The sequence below is a fragment of the Hypanus sabinus genome, unplaced genomic scaffold, assembly GCF_030144855.1.
Source record: "Hypanus sabinus isolate sHypSab1 unplaced genomic scaffold, sHypSab1.hap1 scaffold_901, whole genome shotgun sequence".
Lineage (NCBI taxonomy): Eukaryota > Metazoa > Chordata > Chondrichthyes > Myliobatiformes > Dasyatidae > Hypanus > Hypanus sabinus.
In genome coordinates, this window is record NW_026781754.1 from 50,399 (window position 1) to 75,330 (window position 24,932).

At 43.5% G+C, this 24,932-nt stretch overlaps 1 protein-coding gene across 1 annotated transcript; it reads left to right on the plus strand.

The window, feature by feature from the left end:
- Nucleotides 1-8,050: 8,050 nt before the first annotated feature.
- LOC132390449 (histone H2B-like) lies at nucleotides 8,051-23,252 on the plus strand (the record flags this gene model as incomplete). The annotated part of the gene is made up of 2 exons (XM_059963058.1): nucleotides 8,051-8,577; nucleotides 19,176-23,252. A coding segment is annotated over one exon (432 nt), but the record flags the coding sequence as incomplete, so codon positions are not given.
- Between the last annotated feature and the right edge of the window lie 1,680 nt (nucleotides 23,253-24,932).

Genomic DNA, 24,932 nt, shown 5'->3' on the forward strand with positions numbered 1-24,932 from the left:
TAATGTCATCACAGAGAACTGCCCATGAATACAGCCGGGATCTGCTGTTAATTGCAATGCCAACAGTCCCACGTGGCACAAAGCACACACAATATGTATAGAATGGAAAGAAAGCGAGCATATGTAGGATATCAAGAAAACACATTATGTACACGCGCGCGCGCACACACACACACACACACACACACACACACACACACACACACACACACACACACACGCGCACACGCACACACACACACACACACACACACACACACACACACACACACACACACACACACATTCATGCAGCTTGAAGTCCCTGGGCACTTTGAATACACGGTAACCTACAATTGTTCACAAAGAGATTGTCTTCTGCCGAGCGAACACTGGGGGGCATCTCAGACTCCTGCCTGGATACAGCGCCTCGCCGGCTCCATCTTGCGCAGCGCCTTCATTTACTCTCCGATGAGCAACCCTCTCACTTTACACCGAACTTTATTGGAAATAATATACCATCGGTAAGGTTTGCCATTAAAAAGGCAGAGTGGTGAAATAAAATAGAGTTGCAGGGACATATAAACAAAAACGCCTTTGCAGATAGCTGAGTGGTTGTTGAGTCAGATGTTCTTAAGGCCTCCGACAAAGTCAAGTATCAAAAAGTTGAGCCTGCTGGGACTCTGTGGTGAACTATGTGCCTGTCTGGACACGCCCCCTTCTGACTGCTCCTGTGGCTCCTCCCACAGGCCCCTGTATAAAGGTGATTGAGGTCTAATCCTCTGCCTCATTCTCCAGGATGTAATATGATGGTCACTCACTGCTGGTTCCATCTTCAGTCAACAAAAGCCGATATATCGCCTTGCGTCACGGTGTGAGTTATTGATGGTGCATCAATTTTATTGACTGAAAGTTTTAAAACATGGAAACCGTTTTACGTCCGGAAAGGTTGGATTTGGACCCTCAAGACCCTGACGCAGCTCTCGCTTTTGAACACTGGCTTGCATGTTTCCAATCAGACTTGGCGGAGCTTCGTGCGACTGACCCTGCCGTTATGTACAGAATTCTCATCTCGAGGGTCACTCCAAAAGTTTATTCCATTATCCGGGACCTGCCGACATACGAAGGGGCACTGGACGCCGTCAACAGACAGCATGTGAACACCGTCTACGCAAGACATCGTTTAGCTACCCGGCGACAGCGGCCTGGAGAATCGAGCGCCGAGTTTCTCGTCCGAGCTTGTGACTGCAAGACGCTCACGGCAGAACAACATGCGGAGCTGCTAGTGCGAGACGCCTTGGTGACGGGACCGAGGTCAGTGTACGTGCACCAGCGACTGCTGGAACACTCCGATCTTACCTTACGCTCGGCGATCGAGACGGCCAACGCTCTGGAAGCTGCGCTGCACTACGCCGACGCTGTCCAGTCGCGCGATTCCCCGCCGGTTCCGTGGACGCATCCGACCCCGCCACCACCGGCTCCCGCGAGCGAAATCGACGCTGCCAGTGCGATTCCACCAGCTCCCCGTACCCGACCATGGCGGTGGCCCGTCAGAAGCATGTGCTTTGTTATTTCTGCGGCCTCAAAATGCACCCCCGAAAACACTGTCCAGCGCGAGAAGCGACCTGCTCCAGCTGCGGAAAGCGGGGCCATTTCGCCGAGGTCTGTAAGTCTAAACTGCGAGCGGAGTGCAGCGCTGCCAGTGAGACGTGGGGGCCGCCATCTTGCATGCCCGGATGTTGGCGGCCATCTTTGTCCGCGTCAGCTTGCCCCACCCCCGACCCTCCGATGCTTACCGGGTACCACGGATGTGGGCGGCCATCTTTGTCGGCGACAGCATGCCCCGCCCCCGACCCTCCGATGCTTACCGGGTACCCCGACGGCTCGTCTCTGGCCACTGTGACCCTCGACCAAAGCGCCCCACACCAGCTTGCAAGGTCAATGATGGACATCCGGGTGGAGGGGCACAGGACTAGATGCCTGTTTGACACGAGCAGCACTAAGAGTTTTATTCACCCGGACACAATGCAACGCTGCGGACTCACAACACGGCCAGTAAGTCAGAAGATCCATTTGGCTTCTGGGTCGCATTCCACAGACATCCGGGCGGGTTGTGTAGCGACATTGGTGGTCCAAGGCACAGCATATTGGAACTTTGCGCTACTGGTCATGCCTAATCTGTGCGCACCTGTACTATTGGGGCTGGACTTCCAGAGCCATCTCGAAAGTGTGACTGTGGTATATGACAGGCCCCTCCCACCACTCACTGTCTGGAATACTCAGTTCTGTGGAACTTCATCACTGCTGACCACACACACACAGCGGCACACACATCCCATCCAGCACAACAACTGCCCTACCGACACCACTTGCAGTCTCTCAACTCTCAAGGTCCCTCCCCCGCCGCGGTTCGCCAACCTGAACCCGACTGTAAACGTGTGGCGACTAAAAGCAGGCGGTACAGTGCGCGGGACAGAGCCTTCATTCAGTCAGAGGTGCAGCGGCTGCTCAGGGAGAGGATCACTGAGCCAAGCCCAAGCCCTTGGAGGGCCCAGGTGGTCGGATGGCGGCCCCAACCCCCCCTCACGAACTCCTATTCTCTTTTCCCAGGAAGTCTGTCACTGGGACCACTCTACCAGTTTGGCTGACGTCCCCGGGGCCAGTGCTGCTCCGGAAACATGTGAGGAAGAATAAATACTCCCCGCTGGTCGAGAGGGTTCACCTTCTGCATGCGAACCCCCAGTATGCCTACGTGGTCTTACTTGATGGGCGGGAGGACACGGACTCCATCCGCGACCTGGCGCCCGCAGGTGCAGCAGACCACTACCCTGAACACTCTCCGGTAACTATGAACCCTGTACCCGAGGTGACACCGCGCTCACCAGGCCCTACATAGACTCCTCATGACACCTATATACCAGGTGCCTCGCACATGCATGAGCTGGAACCAGCACAACCTCCGTCTCCTGTGCAATCACCAATATTGCCGGCATCGGTGCAATCACAGCCGGAGCTACGTAGATCGCAGCGACAGATTCGACCACCTGATAGACTTGACGTGTAAGAAACTTCGCCACATGGGTACACGTTTAAACAAAGTGGGGGGGGGGTGAATGTGGTGAACTATTTGCCTGCCTGGACACGCTCCTCCCACTGGCCCCTGTATAAAGGCGATCGAGGTCTGATCCTCTGCCTCATTCTCCAGGATGTAGTATGATGGTCACTCGCTGCTGGTTCCTTCTTCAGTCAATTAAAGCCGATATCTCGCCTTACGTCTCAGAGTGAGTTATTGATGGTGCATCAACCACCTCACACCAGCTCCTCAGCCACCACTTTACCTGGGGTTTAGAAGGCGCCAGAAGCGTGGTCTATATATCATAATATCAGTCTTATCCTGCTCCTTAATGTGACCGGACTTTCATTTCCCTCGCGACCCAGAGGAACAATTGTTCTGATGAATTAACCCTCTTATCACTGGAAGTGACGGCCCCCTCGCCCACCAACTGCTGTGTGTGAGGGCGCTCGCACTGGTCACGGGGCCGGGGAGCGACAGACCGAGTTTCTCGGGTATTTCCGGAATGGAAAAGCACTTCCTATAATTTAAAGCATGAGAATCAGCAAAATTCCAGAAAACCTTCAGTGTGTACGTGTTGTGTGAGGGAGGTTTTTTTTCCGCTCGAGCGCTGTGCTGCGGATAGGAAATTGCCGGGCCAAGTAAAGTGAAGGCGGAGAACAACACAAAGACTCTTCTAAGAGCCACCCAACACCTCACAGAGGGAGCCGTGTCCACAACCTTTTAATTATTTTTATCGATATATTTGGCTGAGTTACTTTTGAAGCAGATTAATCCATGATACAATTAATGGTACATAACATGAAAAAGTAATCAAGCACCGTTGCTGGGTGCTCTGAAATTGGCGGGCGATTTGAAATTAATCCTGCGCCAATCACACTGTAATCTGATTGCATGAAGTCCGACAGCCAGTAAATTCCTAGGAATCTTTCACTATGTACGTGGTGTGTGAGGGAGTTTTCTTTCCCCTCTCTGGAGCTCTGTGTTTCGGATAAACCATTGGAAATTGCCGGGCCTAGTAAAGTGAAGGCGGAGCTGGACGATGAGAGGCCGTTCTCGGCTCTGTCCGTCACTCTGACTCTGTCTCCTCCCCTCCCCGCTCTGTCTCTCTGTGTGTTTCTTGGGCAGGAGTAGTGGCAGAGGATTGGAGGATGGGTTATGTTATCCAGTAACTTGGGAAAGGATCGAAGGAAAACCAAACATTGTTCAGATTCTGGAGGGTCTCGGCCTGAAACGTCGGCTGTTTACTGTTTCTCACAGATGCTGCCTGGCCTGCTGAGTTCCCCCAGCACTGTGCGTGTATCGCTGCAAGGAAAAGCCTGGGAGCTGAGTCAGGTCTGCTGCTGCAGTTCAATCATTAAAGACTCGGCTGACAATTTCAATGCCCGGCTCAGCAAATACGCAGATCCCTTTAAAGTGTGAAAAAATGTAACTAGCAATACAACAGGACGGTGATCAATGAGCTCAGTGATTTGAGGAATGTGAGATAGAAACATGGAAAATAGGTGCAGGAGTAGTCCATTCTGCCCTTCGAGTCTGCAAACAAGAACAAGAGATGTTCCATTGTCATTCACGAACCAGGGCAGAACTGCCGTGGGGAACGGTCGGTCCCTGGGAGTGCTGTAAAACAGAGATATCGGGGTGCAGATATCGAATTCCTTCAAAGTGTAAACACAGGTAGGCAGGACGGAGAAGAAGGTGTTTGCCACACCAGCATTCGTCGGGAGAGTTTTGGACACTAGGCCGTGACGTCACATTACATCTCTCCCAGCCTTGGGGAAACGACTCTTGGAGCATGACGTACATTTATAGTTGCCCTGTGAGCAGAGGGTGACATTAAACTGGAGAGGGTGCAAAAAGGATTTAACAGGAGGCTAGATAGGCTGGAAATTCCTCATCAGAGTGTATGTGACATTAGAGAGGTTGATAAAATAATGGCAGACATTGATATGGTCAGTAGTGAATCTGTTATCTCCAGGGTCATGGAGTTGGACGCTAGAGATTCCAGGTATAAAGTGAGAGAGGGAAGATTTAAATGGGACCATGAGGAGCAGGTTTTGTACACAGAAGGCGCTAATTACATGGAACAAACTACCTACAGTGATGGCATAGGTCGGCACCATTGCAATATCTCTTGCACTGTGGAGAGGGAAGTTTTACAGGGACATGGGGCAAATAGAGGTAACTGAGAATGGTTTTGTTTGTCCACTTTGTCAGCGTGGATGTGTTGGGCTGAAGGGCCTGTTTCTGTGCTGCACAACTCAGTGACAAAGTCTGTTGCTCTGGCAGAGTGGGACGGACAGTGTTAGTAGTGAGAAGGTTTGGGGGATGTAGAGAGGAGAGTGAATGGTTGAGGATGGGGCGGATGGAAAAGAATGTGGGGAAAAGTGAGATCACCTATTCCCAGGATCAAACTGTAAGAGTCATTTCCACATGGGGATGTTCAAAGGGACCTGGGTGTCATTGTAAACAAATCACTTGAGTTAACATGCAGATACAACAAGTAATGAGAGGGGCAAACAGTATTTTGTCCTGTGATCCAGGAGGAGTGGAGAAGAGGGGTACAGATATCTCGGTGGGTTCTGTAGGGTCCTGGTGAGAGCACACCTTGAATGTAGTGTCCGTGTTTGGTCACACTTCCTCAGGAAGGATATCCCTGCAATAGAGGGAGTGCAGTGACTGTTCCCCGCACTGACTGTGCTGGTTCCAGGGATGGAGAGTTGGTTATGTGAGAGGACAGTGAGTGGACCGGGTCTGTATTTCTTGCAGTCAATGAGAAAACGAGGAAATCTGTTAGATTCTTTCACGATGTGACAGACAGTAGGCAAGGAGTATCTTTCCCCTGAATGAGAGTTCCAAAACTGAGGAAAATACCCTCAGAATGAGGTGTAAATCGCAAACACGAGAGAATCTGCTGATGCTGGAAATCCAAAGCAACAAAAGATGCTGGTGGAACTCATGAGGACAGGCAGCCTGTATGCCAAAGAGTAAACAGTTAACACTTCGGGACAAGACCCTTCCATCAGATCACAGTGTGAAGGTTCTCAGCCCAAAGCATCATTACTCTTTTACATCAGAATGCGGTGACATGCATTCAGGATGGAAATGGAATTATATCTCTTTAATCAGAAAATGAAGAATTTCTGTATTCGCTGTATAAGTAATCTGGAGCCTCAGGTGCTGGGTTGTGTCAAAGCTGAGATCACCAGTCTCTGGGAGAGTTTTCGTCACTCAGTCCATAAGGCCACAAGATATAGGAGCAGAATTCAGCCATTTCGCCCATCGAGCCCGCTCTGCCATTTCATCATCACTGATCAATTTATCCTCTTATCTTCCCTTGTATCCCTTTATGCCCTGACCACTAAAGAATCTATGAATCTCTGCCTATACCCAGTGATTTGACCTCTCCTGCTGCCTGTGGCAAAAATTCCACCGATTCACCACTCTCTGGCTGAAGGAATTCCTCCTCCTCTCCATTCTGAAAGGATATTCTATTTTGAAGCTGGGTGGTCTGGCTTTAGACACTCCCACCACAGGAAAAATCCTCTCCACATCCACTCAATCAAGCCCTTCCACTATTTGATAGGTTTCAATTCGGTAACTCTTCTTTCTCCAACGTCACGGGGAAGAGAGGCCCAGAGCTATGAAACGCTTTTCATATGACAAGCCATTTAATCCTGGTAAAATTCTCCATTTGTGACGTCATGTCAGCAGAAAAAGTTCTGGATTTCAGAGATTTTTGTATTTTGGAATTATGGACAAATCTGTAAACCTCAATCATTAACCCATGCTATCCCAAGCACACAGATGCAAAATAAAGACAGATGTAAATTTAAAGCAGGAAAGTGGAACCTTACGAGGAGGTGAAGCCTGATTACAAGGCCTCAGAACATTGTACTCTCCAAATGGTCAAAATACAGCCAAGTAACAAGTTCGAAAATACCCACAACATGCAGTATTACAGTGCCTCTGATTATCTTCGTCCATGGGATAAACACAAGCTGGGTCTGATCAACCCTGGCTCGGTCACCTGGGCAAGAGAGTCTCATGATTAATGACCCGAAACCCCCAATGACCCCAGGTTGCAGTACTGATGATGTGTCCCTTTGCACACCCGGTTCTTTAAGCCAAGTGGGAGTCAGGCCACGTTAATGAAAGACATCGGCTAGATTAAATTGGCTCCACTACACTACCCTATCCACCATAGTCCCACATATCTCACCATACTAAACTCCACAGCTTTATCTCTTCCAGCCTGACATATACATCCACCAGCCCTACCCTCAAACCCAATCCTAAGAAGGGGCACCCACCGCTTCTAACCCTGGCCACACACCCACAAACCCGAAGCCGAGTGTACGGAGGAGTAAGATCCAACAAAGGCAAGTGTTGGACCTGGTGGATGAAGGCATGGGCCGGATCAATGTGGCAGCGTTGCGTGAGACTGAATCGAGAGTGACGAGATGAAGAAGCACAAGAGGGGTGATTCTCCGACTGCCCGCATAATCTCTTTGTTATTTTGATTTTGTTCTGATAGTCCTCTGTCTATTTGAATATGTTGGTATAATTCATATTTAATTCCAGTGTTTCTTGTCAATGTTGTGTCTGATGAAATGTGTCTGTGAATGCTGCTACAAATCCGTTGTTCCTTTCTCCTGTGTGCATAAATAAACTCGATTTGAACTTTACTTTGAAATGTCCAAATCTCTCCTTCGCTCTCCTGCTGCCTTGTGTCATGAACTGAACGTCTTCGTGTTTAATTTTACAATATTTCATCTAATTTTATTTTCATACTGCTTTTGAAATTTGCGTTTCCCTTTTCAATTGCAGCCCGCACCCCCGCCTGTCTCTGCCCTCTGTCCTTCCTCCTGTATTAAACGCAGCGCGAACCGTCACACATTGGTGCCGCTTCCCATCCCCCAGCGTTCCGCTTGGTGATTCCTTTCTCCAAGCAGCCAATCGGAATGCTCAGCGTCACCATTCTAATTAACATACTATTTTGTGCGCTGCCTATTTAGTCCGAGCTCCGAACAGTTTCTGATTATTATTGTGTTTGAAACCGACGGGGAAGTGCCTGATCCTCCGAAACCCGCTCCCAAGAAGGGCGCCAAGAAAGCTCCGTCCAAACCGGCGAGCAAGTTTGGCAAGAAGCGCAAGAGGTCGAGGAAGGACAGTTACAAAGTGATGAAGCAGGTTCTCCCCGACACCGGCATCTCCTCCAAGGCCATGAGCATCATGAAATCATTCGTGAACGATATCTTCGAGCTCATCGCGGGTGAGGCTTATCGCCTGGCCGACTACAACAAGCGGTCCACCATCAGCTCCCGGGAGACCCAGACCGCCGTGCGCCTGCTGCTGCCCGGGGAGCTGGCCAAGCACGCCGTTTCCGAAGGGACAATGGCGGTGACCAAGTACACCAGCTCCAACTGAAGACAAGTTTACTGACAAAACAAACGGGAAAATCAAAGAATCTTTTAAGAGCCACTCACGGTTTCATTAAAAGAATATTGCGACATGGACTTGAGGTAAGCTTGAAAATTGCTTTTTGATGCGCTCATTCAGAATCTTATCTCCGTTACTCAGAAATTGCTGTCCACTATTCAGCAGAATCCAGATTTCTCTGTTACATTCCTGCGTACTGCACAGGCATGGAATCATGACGCACTCCTTCCCTGTCATTTCCTCTCGGTCATCAGGTTTCTCTGAAGAAGACACTAATTATTGCTTCTGGTTTAATAACCGTGAAGAATGCGGTTCTTTGAGCTTTGTCCCATTTTTGTTACCTCTCTTAACCCCATTCCAACCCGAGAGCTGAACACTCACGGTTTGTTCAGACTGTATTTGTTAAAGCCCCACTTTCTGAAGGGCCATCCGTTGGTAAACTGACTTGAGTTTACACAATGACCGTCCGCGAACATTTATAAATTGAAAGAAATCGGTGAACTAAATCTCCAGACACCGTGGCAATATTAACTACACTTAGTTTAAATCTGTTTCACCAATCATAAACGTCCCGCTACATTTCTCCAGACTGTGTATGAAGGGAGAATACGCATATTTCCGGAAGCCAGAATTTTTCACGGTCAAGACTCCAAGTTTATTTCTGATTTATCAAATCTATCTGACGTTGTATGTGTTCAGGAAACCTGGCTTCCCACATTTAAATTCTTCCTTCCAGGATTATATTGTAATTAGGCGTGATAGATTATTTCGTAGAGAAGGTGCTATTGCAAATTTTATACAGAAAGGGAGAAGGCATACAGTTGTGGATGTGAATGAAATGTATGAGACACTTGTAGAAGTATTTGATTCAACAGGGAGCGACATTAAAGAGGTATATTATTATAACCATGGTGGAAAGCTTTCGATTGATGTGTTAGAGTATATGTAGCTCCAGCTCACTGAGGGTTGTATGGTTGGGGCTTTTAATGCATAGACTTCACTGTGGGCTTGTTCTCAGAATGATGGTGCTTGTTTGATTGCAGAAGAGTTTTAGATATTTCACTGTGTCTAACTGGTGGGAGAGTTATGAGATTTAATGTTCATAATAGTTCTGAAATTGCTGTAAATTTAACTTTGGTTTCAAACATTCATGCTGCAGTGAGTGAGTGGTATGTCATGGGAGATGAAACATTGGGGAGTGATCATTTTCCTCTATTTATAAGCCTGGGTTTAGACCAAGATGCCTCTTTGAGGAGGTGGAATTTCGGTAAAGCAAATTGGAGAAGTTTTAATGTTTTATGTGATGAATGGAACATCTGTTTGGATGGAATGGAGAGCATGATGTCGATTTCTGCAAAGAAAGGTTGTCACGTTATTCCTCAAATTTGCTGGAAGAGACTCATATTAAAAAGTGCATTAATAGGAGAAAATCTGTACCATGGTGGACGGAGGAGTGTGCAGAGGCAATTATTGAGAAAAATGTGGCATTTTGGAAAGTTAAGAAGTATCACTGTCCGCGTGATCTTATTAAGTGTAACAGGTCACAGGCCGTGGTGAGGAAAGTAATGAAGGTTGTGAAAAATATTTACTAGAGGTCATATTGTGCTAGAATTCGAAGGACTATTAAACTTGGAGGTGTTGGGGGAATGATAAAGAAAATGGGGGTGAGGGATTCATAGGGTCCCAGTATTGATTAAAGAAGGTGATACAATTGTGACTGAAACGGAGAGGGTTTAGTTACTGGCTTGGTCATTTGCTGTAACTCATAATCAAAATAATGAAGAGACTAAACAATGTAGGGATAAGCTGTTAAGTGAATACCCAGACGTGTTGGAAACCTGCTGTAGCAATGACAGTGATGTAGAGTTTTATTTGTGTGAATTTAGGAAAACGATTATTAATACTGGGCTGACGGCTCCAGGAAAGGATGATATATGTTATTGCATGTTTAAACGTATGGCCAGAGCTCTTTGGAGATAATATTACATTTTTGAATCCTATTTGGCATTCAGGCCATCATCCCTCCTCATGGAAAATTGCAATTGTAGTGTCTATTCAGGATCCTGGTAAACCCCTGTTGGATCCTCCTAGTTATAGATAAATATTCCTGATGTCCCATTTGTGTAAACATATGGGATATATGGTATTAGAGTGGTTGAATTATTTTTTGGAAAAGGGAGGGGACATGTTGTTGTTAATATACTGGATTAGTTTGAGGGGAGAAGTGCTGGTTCAACAGCACATGTCCCAAAAGCAGTCAATGTTTTTATGCAGAAATCTCAGCATCTACTTCAACACAGCAAGCTTCCAGAAACAATATAGTCAGTGGAAATGTCAATCCATCGCCTCCTATATTGTCGCGATGAGGCCACACTCAGGTAGGAGGAACAACACCTTGTATTCTTGCTGGTCAGCCTCCAATCTGATGGCATGAACATCGATTTCTTGATCGTCCGGTCATGCCTCCCCTCCCTCATCATTCCCCATCCACTTTTCCCTCTTGTCGCCTGCCCAGCACCTCCCTCGGGTGTTTCTCCCCCCCCCTTTCTTTCTTCCACGCCCTTCTGTTCTCTCCTATCAGACTCGCCCTTCTCCAGCCCTGTAGCTCTTTCACCAATCAACTTCCCAGCTCCTTACTTCATCTCTCCCTCTCCCAGTTCCAGTTATCACTTTGTGTTTCTCTCTCCCCTCCCCCACCTTTAAATTTACTCCTCATTGTTTGTTCCCCAGTCCTACTGAAGAATCTTGGCCCAAAATGTAAACTGTACTTTTATCCACAGATGCTGCCTGGCCTGCAGAGTTTCTCTAGCATTTTGTGTGTTCTCCTTGTATTTCAATAACTGCAGATTTTCTCCTCTTTATTACTCAATGTCAACAGGCATTCTGTATGACAACTGTCGAAGTCTCACTGCAGATATGAAACTCGAGGTTCGGCAGATGCTGAGAATAAACTGCAAAGTAACACACAAAGTACTGCAGGAGCTCAGCAAGTCGGGCAGCATCTCAGCAGAGAAATAAACAGTCTAGGTAGGATGAAGTGTTTGGGCCCACAATATTCACGGTTTATTCCTCTGCATAGATGCTGCTGGGGCTACTGAGACCCGCCAGCATTTTGCAAACATAAACTTCTTTTTTTTTCAGTCAATCAGTTTCCAGATGTTGCTGAACTTTCATTTGTAGCCTCATCCTCCTGCTCTGGTTCCCTCTTTCTACTCCCCATCAACTCGAACCTCCATCACATCTAGAGCCTCCTTTTTGCTGACCCCACTTGTTTCTGCTCCATCGAATATTTACCCACCATTCTGCTCATACCTTAGAGGAGAGTATTGTATTGCAACAGTCTGGCTGTGTGAGGCACGGCCCTTCAAAATCAGTGAAAATCACCCAAAACAGTGAATGGAGAAGGGCAGAGCCTATATTACCAGCAATATCGAGGAGCAGATAGGGAAACAGATTCTGGAAAGGTGTAAGAATAACAGAGTTGTCATGATGGGAAATTTTAATTTGCCAAATATAGATTAGCATCTTTCTAGAGCAAGGGTTTTTATGAGGTGGAGTTTGTTAGGTGTGTTCTGGAAGGCTTCTTGACACAATACGTAGTTAAGCCTACAAGAGGAGAGGCTGCACTTGATTTGAAATGAACTTGGTCAGGTGTCAGATCTCTCAGTAGGAGAGCATTTTGGAGATAGTGAATATAATCCTTTCTCCTTTACAATATCATTGGAGAGATATTCGGAGCAGACAAGTTAGAAAAGAATGTAATTTGAATAAGGGGAATTATGAGGCTATCAGACAGGAATTTGGAAACAAATGCTCTCAAGGAAAAGTACGGTAGTGTGGCAAATGTTCAGGGAATACTTGAGTGAAGTTCTGCAATAGTTACGTTCCCATGAGACACGGAAGTGATGGTAGTGTGCAGAAACTCTGGTGTACAAAGGCTGGTCAAGAAGAAAAGAAAACATTACTTCTTACTTCTCCTGACAGTAAGAGTGTTCACTTTGATTTGTAAATATGTGGATTTCATCTCCAGGCACAGTGAGGATATAAAATCCCCATTTGAATACACTCAGATATGAACTGATTGTTCATAGTCACAGTGCATTGATTACTCTTCACAAACATGTCTATCCAAATAGAAACTATTTGCGCCATTGCAAAATACTCCACTTGAGGTTCCTCCCCTCCCTGAATCACAATATATAGGGGACAACCACCTAAATCTGATACAGCAGCTCAAAGAAAGCAACTTCCATTTCTTTGTTACAGGTACATCTGATTTTTCTGAGTCTTTCTGAAGTAATTATTGTCAAGCATTAAATGTAGATGGCTTCATTGGTAAATTGGAAGATGAAGAAACAATTGATGGAGCTGTGGATAGTGTGGAGGACTGGCAATAAATACAGCAAAATGTAGATCAATTGCAGATATAGGCTGGGAAATGGCAAATGGAATTTGACCCAGATAAATGTGACGAATTGCACCTCAGTAAGGCAAATGCAAGACAGAACACTGTTATGGGCAAGGTCCTTTAGTGTTGCTGAGCAGAGAGATCATGGCATCCTAGTTCATTGCTAGTTGTAAGTAGCTACACAAGTTGGTATGTTGTTTAGAAATAGGCTTACAACATGCTTGTATTTATTATTCGAAGCATTTAGCTCAATAGTCATGTTCCTACTTTGTAAGACTCTCGTTGGGCCACATCTGGATGACTGCATACATTTCTGGTTGCCCCACACTTGGAAGGATGTGGAGGCTTTGGAGAGGGTGAAGAATATGTTTACCAGGATGCTGCTTCATTTAGAGGGTGTGTGCTATCACAGGAGGCGTAATAAAATGTTGTTTCCACTGGAGCTCCAAAGGCTGAGGGGTGATCTGATAGAGGATTGCAGGAAGATGGAGGGTATGGACATGGTATAGGCAGGAAGGATTAGTGTTTGGGTGTTTTTGATTTGCTTTATAGCTAGTTCATCACAACATTGTGGCCCTAATGGCCTGCTGTTGTGCTGTACTCTTCATTGTTCTATGTTCTCCTTAGTTCTCAAATTATTTTCATAGCAAACTGACCCATTTGACAGTTACCTTGTAGCTGTTGGTTAAATCCTTTGCGATTTACAATTTGCTATTTCTAAACTCAAGGTAAAGATTCCATTTAGTATTTTAAATCTCTCACAATATCATTAGACATTTTGGATCTTAAACCACAAAAGCTGCAATGACGTTAAATTAGTTTCGTCTTTCCATGTTCATGAGATGTTCTTCTGCACACCATTGATTTAACATGTGGTAATTTAATAGCACCTTTCTGTCAGCTTAAACAGTCTGACATATCACAGAAACAAACGTTTTCACTGATAGAACTGCCAATGATCAAATGACTTATCTTTAAACGCTTTAAACTCTTGTACATGAAAGTGGCTGAAGGCTCTGATATTCTCAATCCACCATGCCTGGTACAAATGATCAATCCATGGTCAAAGTCACTAAGATCTCATTTCTCTCCTATGTTGTTGTTTGGTCTCAACAACAAATGAATCTCTTGACCATTCTTGCATGCTTTTATGCATTAAGTTTCATCGACAATATTGGATGATGAGATATCGGCACTAACAAGAGTAATGGGATGTACGGGTGTTCCTAATAAAGTGGCCACTGAATGTACTATGCTCTGCTTGGGCTGTCCTGAACCATTTCTCTGTCATTGAGGTATTTTAGAAGTAGAGTTTCTGATAAATTGGAAACACAGCAACCAACCTCACACATGCAGCAATGTTATGCCCTGATAGAAAGGAAAATGACTCAAAACCAGGGAGAACTTGCCCATCTTTTCCAAGGTATATGGAAATCACTCAAGAGGCTTTAACATATCTGCCTGGATTCATTCAGGATGGCATTGAAATAGCATCCTAGAATTTGAACTGTTCACTCGATTGGACCTCAAACCCACGCTATAGCCTCAAGGAAATAATCACACCACCTTGTCACTCTTGACACTGTTAAGAACTCAGCATAGAAACAACTTTAGGGAAATGGAAAACAATCAGCTCAGCAAAGGCAGCAGTACAGGAACTTGCAGCTCATACTGAATGGAATCTAAATTCATACTCTCTGTGATTAAAGAAGAGAATAGTAAATTTAATGTTATTCTATCTACAATTGAAAGGTGTCCTGAAGTTGTCTTCAAGGCTACCAGAGTCTGTACTTCTGCAGATAATCTATTACCTTCAGTGACAGTGTCTGATTGTACAAGACAATATGTGGGAACCGAATTCAGCACAGATATACTATAGCCCATTGTTGAACACACAACTTAAACTAGAAAAATACAGTATTGCCTTTAAAACTGATCTGATTTACTGTCCCAGCTATCCAAAGATAAGTCATTCTTGTCATATAGTAGTATGTCTGTATTCATTTTACCTGTATTCTCAGTTTTCTGAAATATCCTCCCTCTCAATTTGTAGTTTCCAAAAGTCATAGGAGCAGAATTAGGCCATTTAGAACCAACGGGTCTGCCCATCATTCCATTTTGGATGATTTATTATCCCTCTCAACCCCATTTGCTTCCCTTGCTGCGGAACCTATCACAAACATATTAATGAATAATCTATCAACCTCTGCTTTACCCATCCCCAATTACATAGCTTCACAGCTGTCTGTGGCAAGCAATTCCACAGATTCACCACCTTCTGGCTCGAGAAATTCCTCCTCATTCCTGTTGTAAAGGGACATACTTCTACTCCAAGGCTGTACCGTCTGGTCCCAAACTCCCCCACCACAAAATACATCCTCTCTACTTCGGCTCTATTTAGGTCTTCCAATATCCATAAGCTTTCAATGTCCTTCTTTTCTCTTTACCAGAGCTATCAAAAGTGAGATTTCATCCTCCAGATAATTGCCTTCCAAAAAACTCTTGTCATCCTGGTGTTTCTCCTGCTGATTGTTAACACTGAGTTTTCCAAAGCCCGAGGGGTCAGACGACTTGATATCAGATTCAACAGTAATGCAGAGGGAATTTCTTCACAGGTAGGATTGTCTTAGCTCCACTTCTTTAACCAAACGAAACAACATTCCTCTGCAACTTGCTCCAACCACAGATCATTGATCGCACAAAGCACATAAAACTAAATATTGTCAAAAATAAGTGCATAAAATATAACTCACAATGCATGCAGTGTGCAGCACATTAAAAAAACAACTAACAGTAGAGAGCTCACTGTCCTGTGATGAGAGGTCGGTTGTGGCAGGGCATTCATTGGTTTTGTAACCTAATGGAAGAAGCCTATTACCCAGTCTAGCAGTCTTAGTCCTCAAGCTGCAATGCCTCCTTCCCGATGATTATAGGTCAAAGAGATTGGGAGATATGTGCCAGGGATCCTCAATGATGCTTTGGGCTTTGACTAAATCAAATGTGTCAGATCATTAATATTCCAAACAACATTTTATTTAAAGTCAAACATCTATTTTTTGATATAATGTACATACTGAAATGCAATATAAAACATTAATTTTTCCAAGTCAAATTGAGTTTAATCTTGTTATCATAAGTTCAGTGAGGTACGGGTTCAGTGCCAAGGAAAATTTGCATGCAGCAACATCACAAAGATGAAGGGACAGACAGCACACAGAATATAGATTATGCATTAGGTCTACCTTAAGTCATGCCATATGCAATAAAGTCGATTTGCCATCATGAGTATATATTTTCAGAAGTTAATTGGCTGGAATAGTAATGAATGGGAGATTGGTTTGACTAGACAAAATAGATGAATGTCACTTGAGGCAGGCATCCCCAAGAGTGCTGAAAACATTGTCAATTACAATTTCCCACGAGACGTTACTCACGGACAGTTATACAAAATCGTGTAGGTCTTGTAATGGAAATGTTCCCATGATAGTTCAGGGTTTATTCATCGAGAAGATACTTTGATTGATGCACCAGTGGGGTGGGAGGTGGACGGGGTAATATTTTGGAAATACTTTCTGAGGAGCTGACTGGTCAAACTAAATAGTGAGAACTGGTGCCGAATACTTTCCTGTGTTCAATGGTGGGTGAGGTTCACCAATGACGGACTGGGCCATATTTGGTACTTATTACAGGCTATTCCGTACAATGGCATTGATGCTTCCATACCAGGCCAAGATGAAACCAGTCAATAAACTCTCTAACAGACATCTGTGGAAATTAATCAACGTTTCAGATAATAATTCAAATTTTGTCAAGCTTCCAAGAAAGCATAGCGTTTTTGGTGACATTCCAAATCTCCTCAAATTCCTATTGAAATATAGCCGCCGTCACACCTTCTTTACAGCTGTATCAATATTTTGGGTCCAGGTTAGCTCCTCGGACATACTGGCACCCAGGATCTTAAAATAGCTCCCTCACTGCATTTCTGATCCCTCCATGAGGATTAGTGTGTGTCATTCACTCAACTATAACGTGTCATCTCTCCTCATACCCGAACTCCGGAAAACACGTTGAGGAATTCTTCCATGGGCAACAAAGTCAATGGTCTGAGATAACTGAGCAGCAAGTTGACTTCACAATTCTTTGTTAATTGTTAATTCAAATATGAGCGAAAGTCTGAGAATCAGATTCCCTCGACACAATAGGTGACTTTGTGGTTTGTTAGAAGTAAAGGTCTGTTAAGATCAATTAAGAACTGTGCATTCCAGTGATCCACTACTCTCTGAATAAATAAAACCCTACCCATCACATGCCCTTTGAACACACGCCTTCTCACTTTAAATGCCTGCCCTTTGGTATTTGACATTTCAACCCCGGGAATCAGATACTCCCTGTCTACTCTATCTATGCCTCTTTTAAACTTATAAACCTTCATCGGAATTCCCCTCAGGCTATGGTGCTCCAGAGGAAACAACTCACCGTCCTTTCCAATTGTATCCAGTCTCAATTGTAAGCCAGACTGACGCTGTGGAAATACAGCTCCAGAAATATGATTTTTATTTCTGCAAGGAGCATGTGTGTGTGTGTCAAATATCCGTCGACATTTCCTGGTACATGCTTCAGAGCATCGACTGATGATAAGAGGATGCTCACCATGACACTGGAGTAAACTCCAGATGTCTCCTTCTCCTGTGTAGTAAAGGACTTCAATTTGCTGCATCCTACTACAGGTTCTGAGTTATCATAATTCGAAAATGAGCAATGCTAAAAGTTCAGGTGCAACTGTTCTATTTATATTTTCTGCCCATTACACTACTGGTGTTTTGGCAGCAATAAAGGTCTTCCTTCTTTGGCTGTGTTCAGGGCTTCCTTCATCATGTCAGTGTTACGCCTGTGACAATAGACAATAGGTGCAGAAGAAGACCATTCAGCCCTTCGAGCCTGCACCGCCATTATGAGATCATGCCTGATCAATTACTATCAATACCCTGTTCCTGCCTTGTCCCCTAATCCCTTGATTCCCCTATCCGTAAGATACCTCTTTAGCTCCTTGAAAGCATCCAGAGAATTGGCCTCCACTACCTTCCGAGGCAGTGCATTCCAGACCCCCACAACTCTCTTGCAGAAGAAGTTTTTCCTTAACTCTGTACTAAATGACCTTTTTTAATGATCCTCTTTTTAAAACGTTTTTTATTGCGTTTTCAAATAATTACAGAAAGAAAAACAAATATACCCTTAGCCCCTCCCCTCTAACAACCCTACAGAAAAAAAAGAAAATGAAAAAAAAAGAAAGAAAGCGAGAGTGCCTGTATATCTGAAGATCCCCACATGCTCCACGGAGTTCGTAATAACTTTATTATATATACTTATTTCTTTCCCCAAATAACCAATTATTTTATCTTCGGAGCAGTCATTTGAGATCTTAAGCTGTGTTGCCTTTAAGGCATTTGTTTAGTTTATTATACTTTTGCTTTAGTAATTTGTTTGTTATCAATTTCTAGTTAAAGTTAAGGTTGTTTAAAGTAAATTCGTTTTCTGTGATATATAGCGGCATGCGATGACGTCACTCCCAGTTACGCCGTGTGTTGTGGGAGAATACCGGTTTGGAGAAACAGGAGGGAGGGGGCTTATGTGTACAGTATCAGCGCGAGAAAAGTTTTCTTTCTACGCACTAGAAACATTAGTGAATCAACGCCCTAAGTTCATGAGATAATCGATATGTTGAATTAAAAATGTTAACGCTGATTCTGTTAAAAGTAATGATGATTGATAAAGTTTATGTTTTTTGTTATTTAAAGAGTTGCGGATAGTTTGTGTTGAAGTGTATTTAAAGCCAGTCGATGGCGTGGGTAGATTCTGACTGTATGTTGCACTTTAATGTAAGATTGTTGTTGTAGTTTTACTTTTGCAAGTGTTTATGATGTAAATGTGATGTCAAGAAGGAAACAAATACAGTATATTTTTTGTATTGTTTTATCAACAGTTTTCACCATACCTTAATGTGGAAGAGTGAACAGTAAATGGTTAATCTTACTGGGACCGCCTCATTGATTGGTTTATGCTTGGTGTTTAGTTCAGAGTTATTTTACAGCTGTGTGAGAACACTACATAAGCATTTACGAGAATGACAGCATCTGATTTCAAATCCCAGAAAATCCTGCAGTCTCGTTCCTGCAGTTCTTCCATTGGAGTGAAAATCATATAGTTATTGGAGATGATGTATGTTGCCGTATGTCGATTACAATAATGACATTTGTGCTGTTCATTTTTTTTCAGACAGCTGCACCATAGACCCTGAAAGTGACATCAGGAATATCTTCTCCGCAAGTTACAGTGAGCATCTGGGTTAAAACTGATCAACAGCACAAGGTCAGAAACATAGTGTCACTACCAAAAGTTCCAGCCAATAGAAGTTCAACACTGTATAATGTGTGTTAAAGAAATGTGAAATAGTGCAACACTTGTAATAATAATTAACAATCAATGAAACATACATACAATGTGTTCTTCATTAGCATTTATTGTAAGACTGGAAGTGGTTACTACTGATATTGGCAACATTTATTCACCATACCTAATATCTGTGCTCTTGAGATTGTCCCCATTAAACACAAAATTATTATAAATAATTAATTTTAGACATACTTATTTAAGACCATATGACATAAGAGCAGAATGAGATAATCGGGCCCATTGAATCAGCTCTGCCATTCAATCACTGATGATCCTTTGTTTTATCTCCTCCTCAACCCCATGAGAAAGTAAGGATACATGGGATCCAAGGAGACATTGCTTTGTGGATCCTGAACTGACTTAGCCCAAGAAGGCAAAATGTGCTTGGAGACGGGTCATATTCTGCATGGAGGCCAGAGTCCAGTGTTGTGCCTCAGGGATCTATTCTGGGACTCCAACTCTTCGTGATTTTTATAAATGACTGAGACGAGGTAATTTAATGAGATGAGGCATTAATAAGATGCAAAACTGGGCTGAGAAATGGTAGATGAAGTTCAACCCAGATAAGTGTGGCCTGGTTCATTTTGGTAGGTCAAATATGATGGCAGAATGTAGAGTTAATGCCTAGACTCTTGGCAGTGAGGAGGATCAGAGGGATCTTGGGGTCCCAGGCCCAAATTTTCTTTAAATAACTATTTATGGTTCTTAGTAATTGTTCCATCCAAATAAGTAAGTTTATTTCTTACAATTTTAAAAGGAAGGTTAGTATTAATTGATACTAAATGATTCAATAGAAAAAGTTCACTCTTATCCTGAATACTGACTATAACAGGAGACAAAAGAATGTACGATAGCTAATAAAGTCTCAACATTAGGAATATAAAGCAAAAGGTCATCGGCATAATGCAAAATTTCTAAGGTAAGGACATGTTCGGCACAGCTTTGTAGGCTGGAGGGCCTGTATTGTGCAGTAGTTCCGTGTTTCTATGTTTCTATCATATCTGTTTCCTCAACATTTCATGTCCCTCCACCAATATTCCTAATATCTGCAAACCTGGCAGGAAAACCATCTATTCCTTCATCTAAGTCATTATATACAGCATAAAAATAAGTGGCCCCATAGGAACCCTGCGGATCACCACTAGCCACTGGCAGCCAACCAGAACAGGATCCATTTATTCCCACTCGCTGCCTCCTACCAATCAGCCAATGTACTACCCATGTTAGTAACATTCTTGTAATATCATGGGCTCTTAATTAAATACGCAGCCTTCTGTGTGGCACTTGTGTCAAAGGACTTCTTAACGCCCAGATATACAAAATACACTGCATCCCCTTTATCTATCCTACTGGCATTCTCATCAAATTATCGCAAAAGGTACATATTTTTAGCCAGATGGTGGTGGAATTATGGAATTCGTTGCCACATACAGTGTGGAGGCCCAATCATTGAAGGTGCTTAAGGAGGAGATTGATAGGTATCTAATTAGTCAGTGTATCAAGGGATATGGGGAAAAAGTCGGAAATTGGATCTAGATGGGAGAATAGTTCAGCTCATGGTGGAGTGGCAGAGCAGACTCAATGGGTCGAATGGCCTCCTTCTGCACCTTTACCTTGCTTGAAATGTAATATGAATTATTAATAGAGTAAACGAATAGACTATAACAGAGACAGTACTTAGCTCATGACGAATTAATGTTGTCACAAATAAAGTGACTATGAATCACTGATTATTTCTGCTTGGCATAATTTATAATTATTTAATTATTTCTAGTTAAATATTGCTATATTTCTACACAATTCCTGCTTAGTGTGAATGTAACGAGAGCCAATTTCCTTCGGGATCAATAAAGTATGTCGTTCAGTCTGTCTGTCTGACTGAAGTTTCTGGCAGACTGAATTCCTTCCGATGGATCATTGCTGGGAGTGCTCGTTCCTTTTGGCCAGCTCGCCATCTACAACACAAGTTCAGAAATATTCATTTGTTACTGAAAGCATAGTACCTTAAAACCTGGAATACAACAAATGATTAATATTGAATAGGATAAAAAAAAACCTGACACATAAAGGTTTGGAACAAGAGGAAGTGGATTATGATGAATGTTAAATTGTGCCAATGCTTGAAATAAGGGATGGCAATAAATAAAGGGCTGCAAGAAGACCACAGACATGTCATCAGGTTTGAAGGACCATGTGCCTCAATGACCCTGAGTTCTATGTTGTCTGGAGTCAGGGCCTTCTGCTTTAGCTCTTGGTAGTATCAGCCATACCGAACAGGTAAATAAGTAGAGGCCAGGCGAAGAGATGTCCATGGGTCCTGCCCGTTCAGGGTTTCAGTTTAGCAATAAAAATTCAGACTGGTAAATCAAAACTGGTCTGGAAACGCAATAAAGAATAATTCTACATCTGAGTGTAACTGTTTTCCTGAGTCTCCACATGAAATGCATACTAGACAGTAGAGAAAGCTAAGTGGAAGTACTGACATGATGAAGGAAGCCCTGGACACAACCAGAGAGGAAGACCTTTATTGCTGCCAAAAACACCGGTAGTGTAATGGGCAGAAAATATAAATAGAACAGTTGCATTTGACTTTCAGCATTGTTCGTTTTCGAATTATGATAACTCAGAACTTGTAGTAGGATGCAGAAAATTTAATTCCTTTACTGCACAGAAGAAAGAGACATCTGGAGTTTACTCCAATGTCGTGGTGAACATCCTCTTATCATCAGTCGTGTGCTCTGAATCATGCACCAGGAAATGCTGCTTGATATTTGCCACACACCCATACTCCTTGCAGAAATAAAAATATTATTTCTGGAGCTGTATTTCCTCAGTGTCAGCTTGGCTTACAATTGAGACTAGATACAACTATTGTATTATACAATATTAATTAAAGTTCATAATGTGTTCCTTTGTTGCCTTTACATAGATCTAGTTTTATCAAGAGAACAGAAATATTCCCCGATATGTGACACAGCAGACTCTGCTTAGCTAATATTATAGACTGATTACTTTTGTTGAAAGTTATCAATATACGTTATCAAATGACAATTTTAATTAAATTACAAAGCACTTCAACAGGACTGACGATTTGGTATTCACTTAATGAGTGACATGTCAACAGAAACATTGAGAAAGTTTGTAGTATGATACCAAAGCAAAACGGATTATTGTGTAATGTGGGCATTGATTACAAATTGATTGGAACTCATTGTCCTGTAATTCTGTTTGAGGCATCATGGTCGTGAAATTATGGAATTCTTTGCCACATGCAGTGTGGAGGCCCAATAATTGAGGGTGTTTAAGGAGGAGATTGATGAGAATCTAATTAGTCAGGGTATCAAGGAATATGGGGAAAAAGTCGGAAATTGGAGATGGGAGAATACTTAAGCTCATGGTGAAGTGGCGGAGCGGACTCAAGGGGCCGAATGGCCTACTTCTGCTCCTTTACCTTGTCTTGTCTTGACATGTGAATTATTAATATAGTAAATGAATAGACTAAACTCAGAAACAGTGCTTAGCTGATAACGAATTAATGTTGTCACGAATAAAATGACTTTGAATCACTGATTACTTCCACTTGGCATAATTTATTATTATTTAATTATTTATGGTTTTATATTTCTATATTTCTACGTGGGATTTTCCGCCGGCTTTCACTATTACGCTGTTACAGGAGTTCTAGCCTTTCTTCTGGTGCGTCTCAAGGAGCTGTTCCCCAGACCCTCTTTTATCCCCACTCATAGGGTCTCAGATGTCACTCAGGGTGGAATGATGCCATCCCCTAACCTGCCCACATTGCCTGAGGGCTTCCATGAAGCAGAGTACTCAATACACAATTCCGCCTCCAAGAAACAATGACCTTTTCCGTGGCGTTGTATCGCTGGGGGCCAGGACATTCCAAACTTATCTCACTCATTTCCTGGGTCTCCTACCCTGCCTTAATAGCGATCTTGCATTTCTCAAAAAGGAAGAGGGAGAAAACAGAGAACTATCGACCTGTCGGCCTGACATCGGTGGTGGGAAAGATGCTGGAGTCCATTATTAAGGATAAAATTGTGGCATATCTAGATAGCAGTGATAGGATTGGGCTAAGCCAGCATGGATTTACCAAGGGTAAATCATGCTTGACTAATCTGTTGGAGTTTTTCGAGGATGTAACCAGGAAGTTAGACGGGGGAGATGCAGTGGATGTAGTGTACCTTGATTTTCAGAAGGCATTTGATAAGGTCCCACGTAGAAGATTGGTGGGTAAAATCAAAGCTCATGGCATCAGGGGGAAGACATTGACATGGATAGAACACTGGTTGGCAGATAGAAAGCAAAGTGTAGGTGTGAATGGGTGTTTCTCGGAATGGCAGGGGGTGACTAGTGGGGTGCCACAGGGCACGGTATTGGGACCACAGCTGTTCACCACTTACGTTAATGATTTGGATGAAGACATAAAAAATAACATCAGCAAATTTGCTGATGATACTAAGCTGGATGGCAGTACGACATGTGATGAGGATGTTAGGAGAATTCAGGGTGACTTAGATAGGCTGGGTGAGTGGGCAGATACTAGGCAGATGGCGTTTAATGTGAATAAGTGTGAGGTTATCCACTTTGGGAGTAAGAACAGGAAGGTAGATTATTATCTGAACGGTTTAGAGTTGGGTAAGGGAGAAATACAAAGAGATCTCGGAGTCCTTGTTCATCAGTCACTGAAAGTGAATGAGCAAGTGCAGCAGGCAGTGAAGAAGGCTAATGGAATGTTGGCCTTTATTGCAAAGGGAATTGAGTACAAGAGCAAGGAAATCCTCTTGCATTTGTACAGAGCCCTGGTGAGACCTCACCTGGAGTATTGTGTACAGTTTTGGTCTTCAGGGTTAAGGAAGGACATCCTGGCTGTAGAGAAAGTGCAGCGTAGATTCACGAGGTTAATTCCTGGGGTGTCTGGACTGTCTTACGCAGAGAGGTTAGAGAGACTGGGCTTGTACACGCTGGAATTAAGGAGATTGAGAGGGGAACTGATTGAAGCATGTAAGATTATTAAGAGATTGGACTAGATAGAGGCAGGAAATATGTTCCAGATGATGGGAGAGACCAGTACCAGAGGGCATGGTTTGAGAATAAGGGGTAGGTCATTTAGGACAGAGTTAAGGAAAAGCTTCTTCTCCCAGAGAGTTGTGGGGGTCTGGAATGCACTGCCTTGGAAGATAGTGGAGACCAATTCTCTGGATGCTTTCAAGAAGGAGCTAGATAGGTATCATGAATAAGGGAATCAAGAGATATGGGGACAAAGCAGGAACAGGGTATTGATAGTAATTGATCAGCCATGATTTCAAAATGGCGGTGCAGGCTTGTAGGGCCGAATGGTCTACTGCACCTATTGTCTATTGTCACAGGCGTAACACTGACATGATGAAGGAAGCACTGAACACAGCCAGAGAAGGAAGACCTTTATTGCTGCCAAAAACACCAGTAGTGTAATGGGCAGAAAATATAAATACAACCGTTGCACGTGAACTTTTAGCATTGCTCATTTTTGAATTATGATAACTCAGAACTTGTAGTAGGATGCAGCAAATTGAAGTCCTT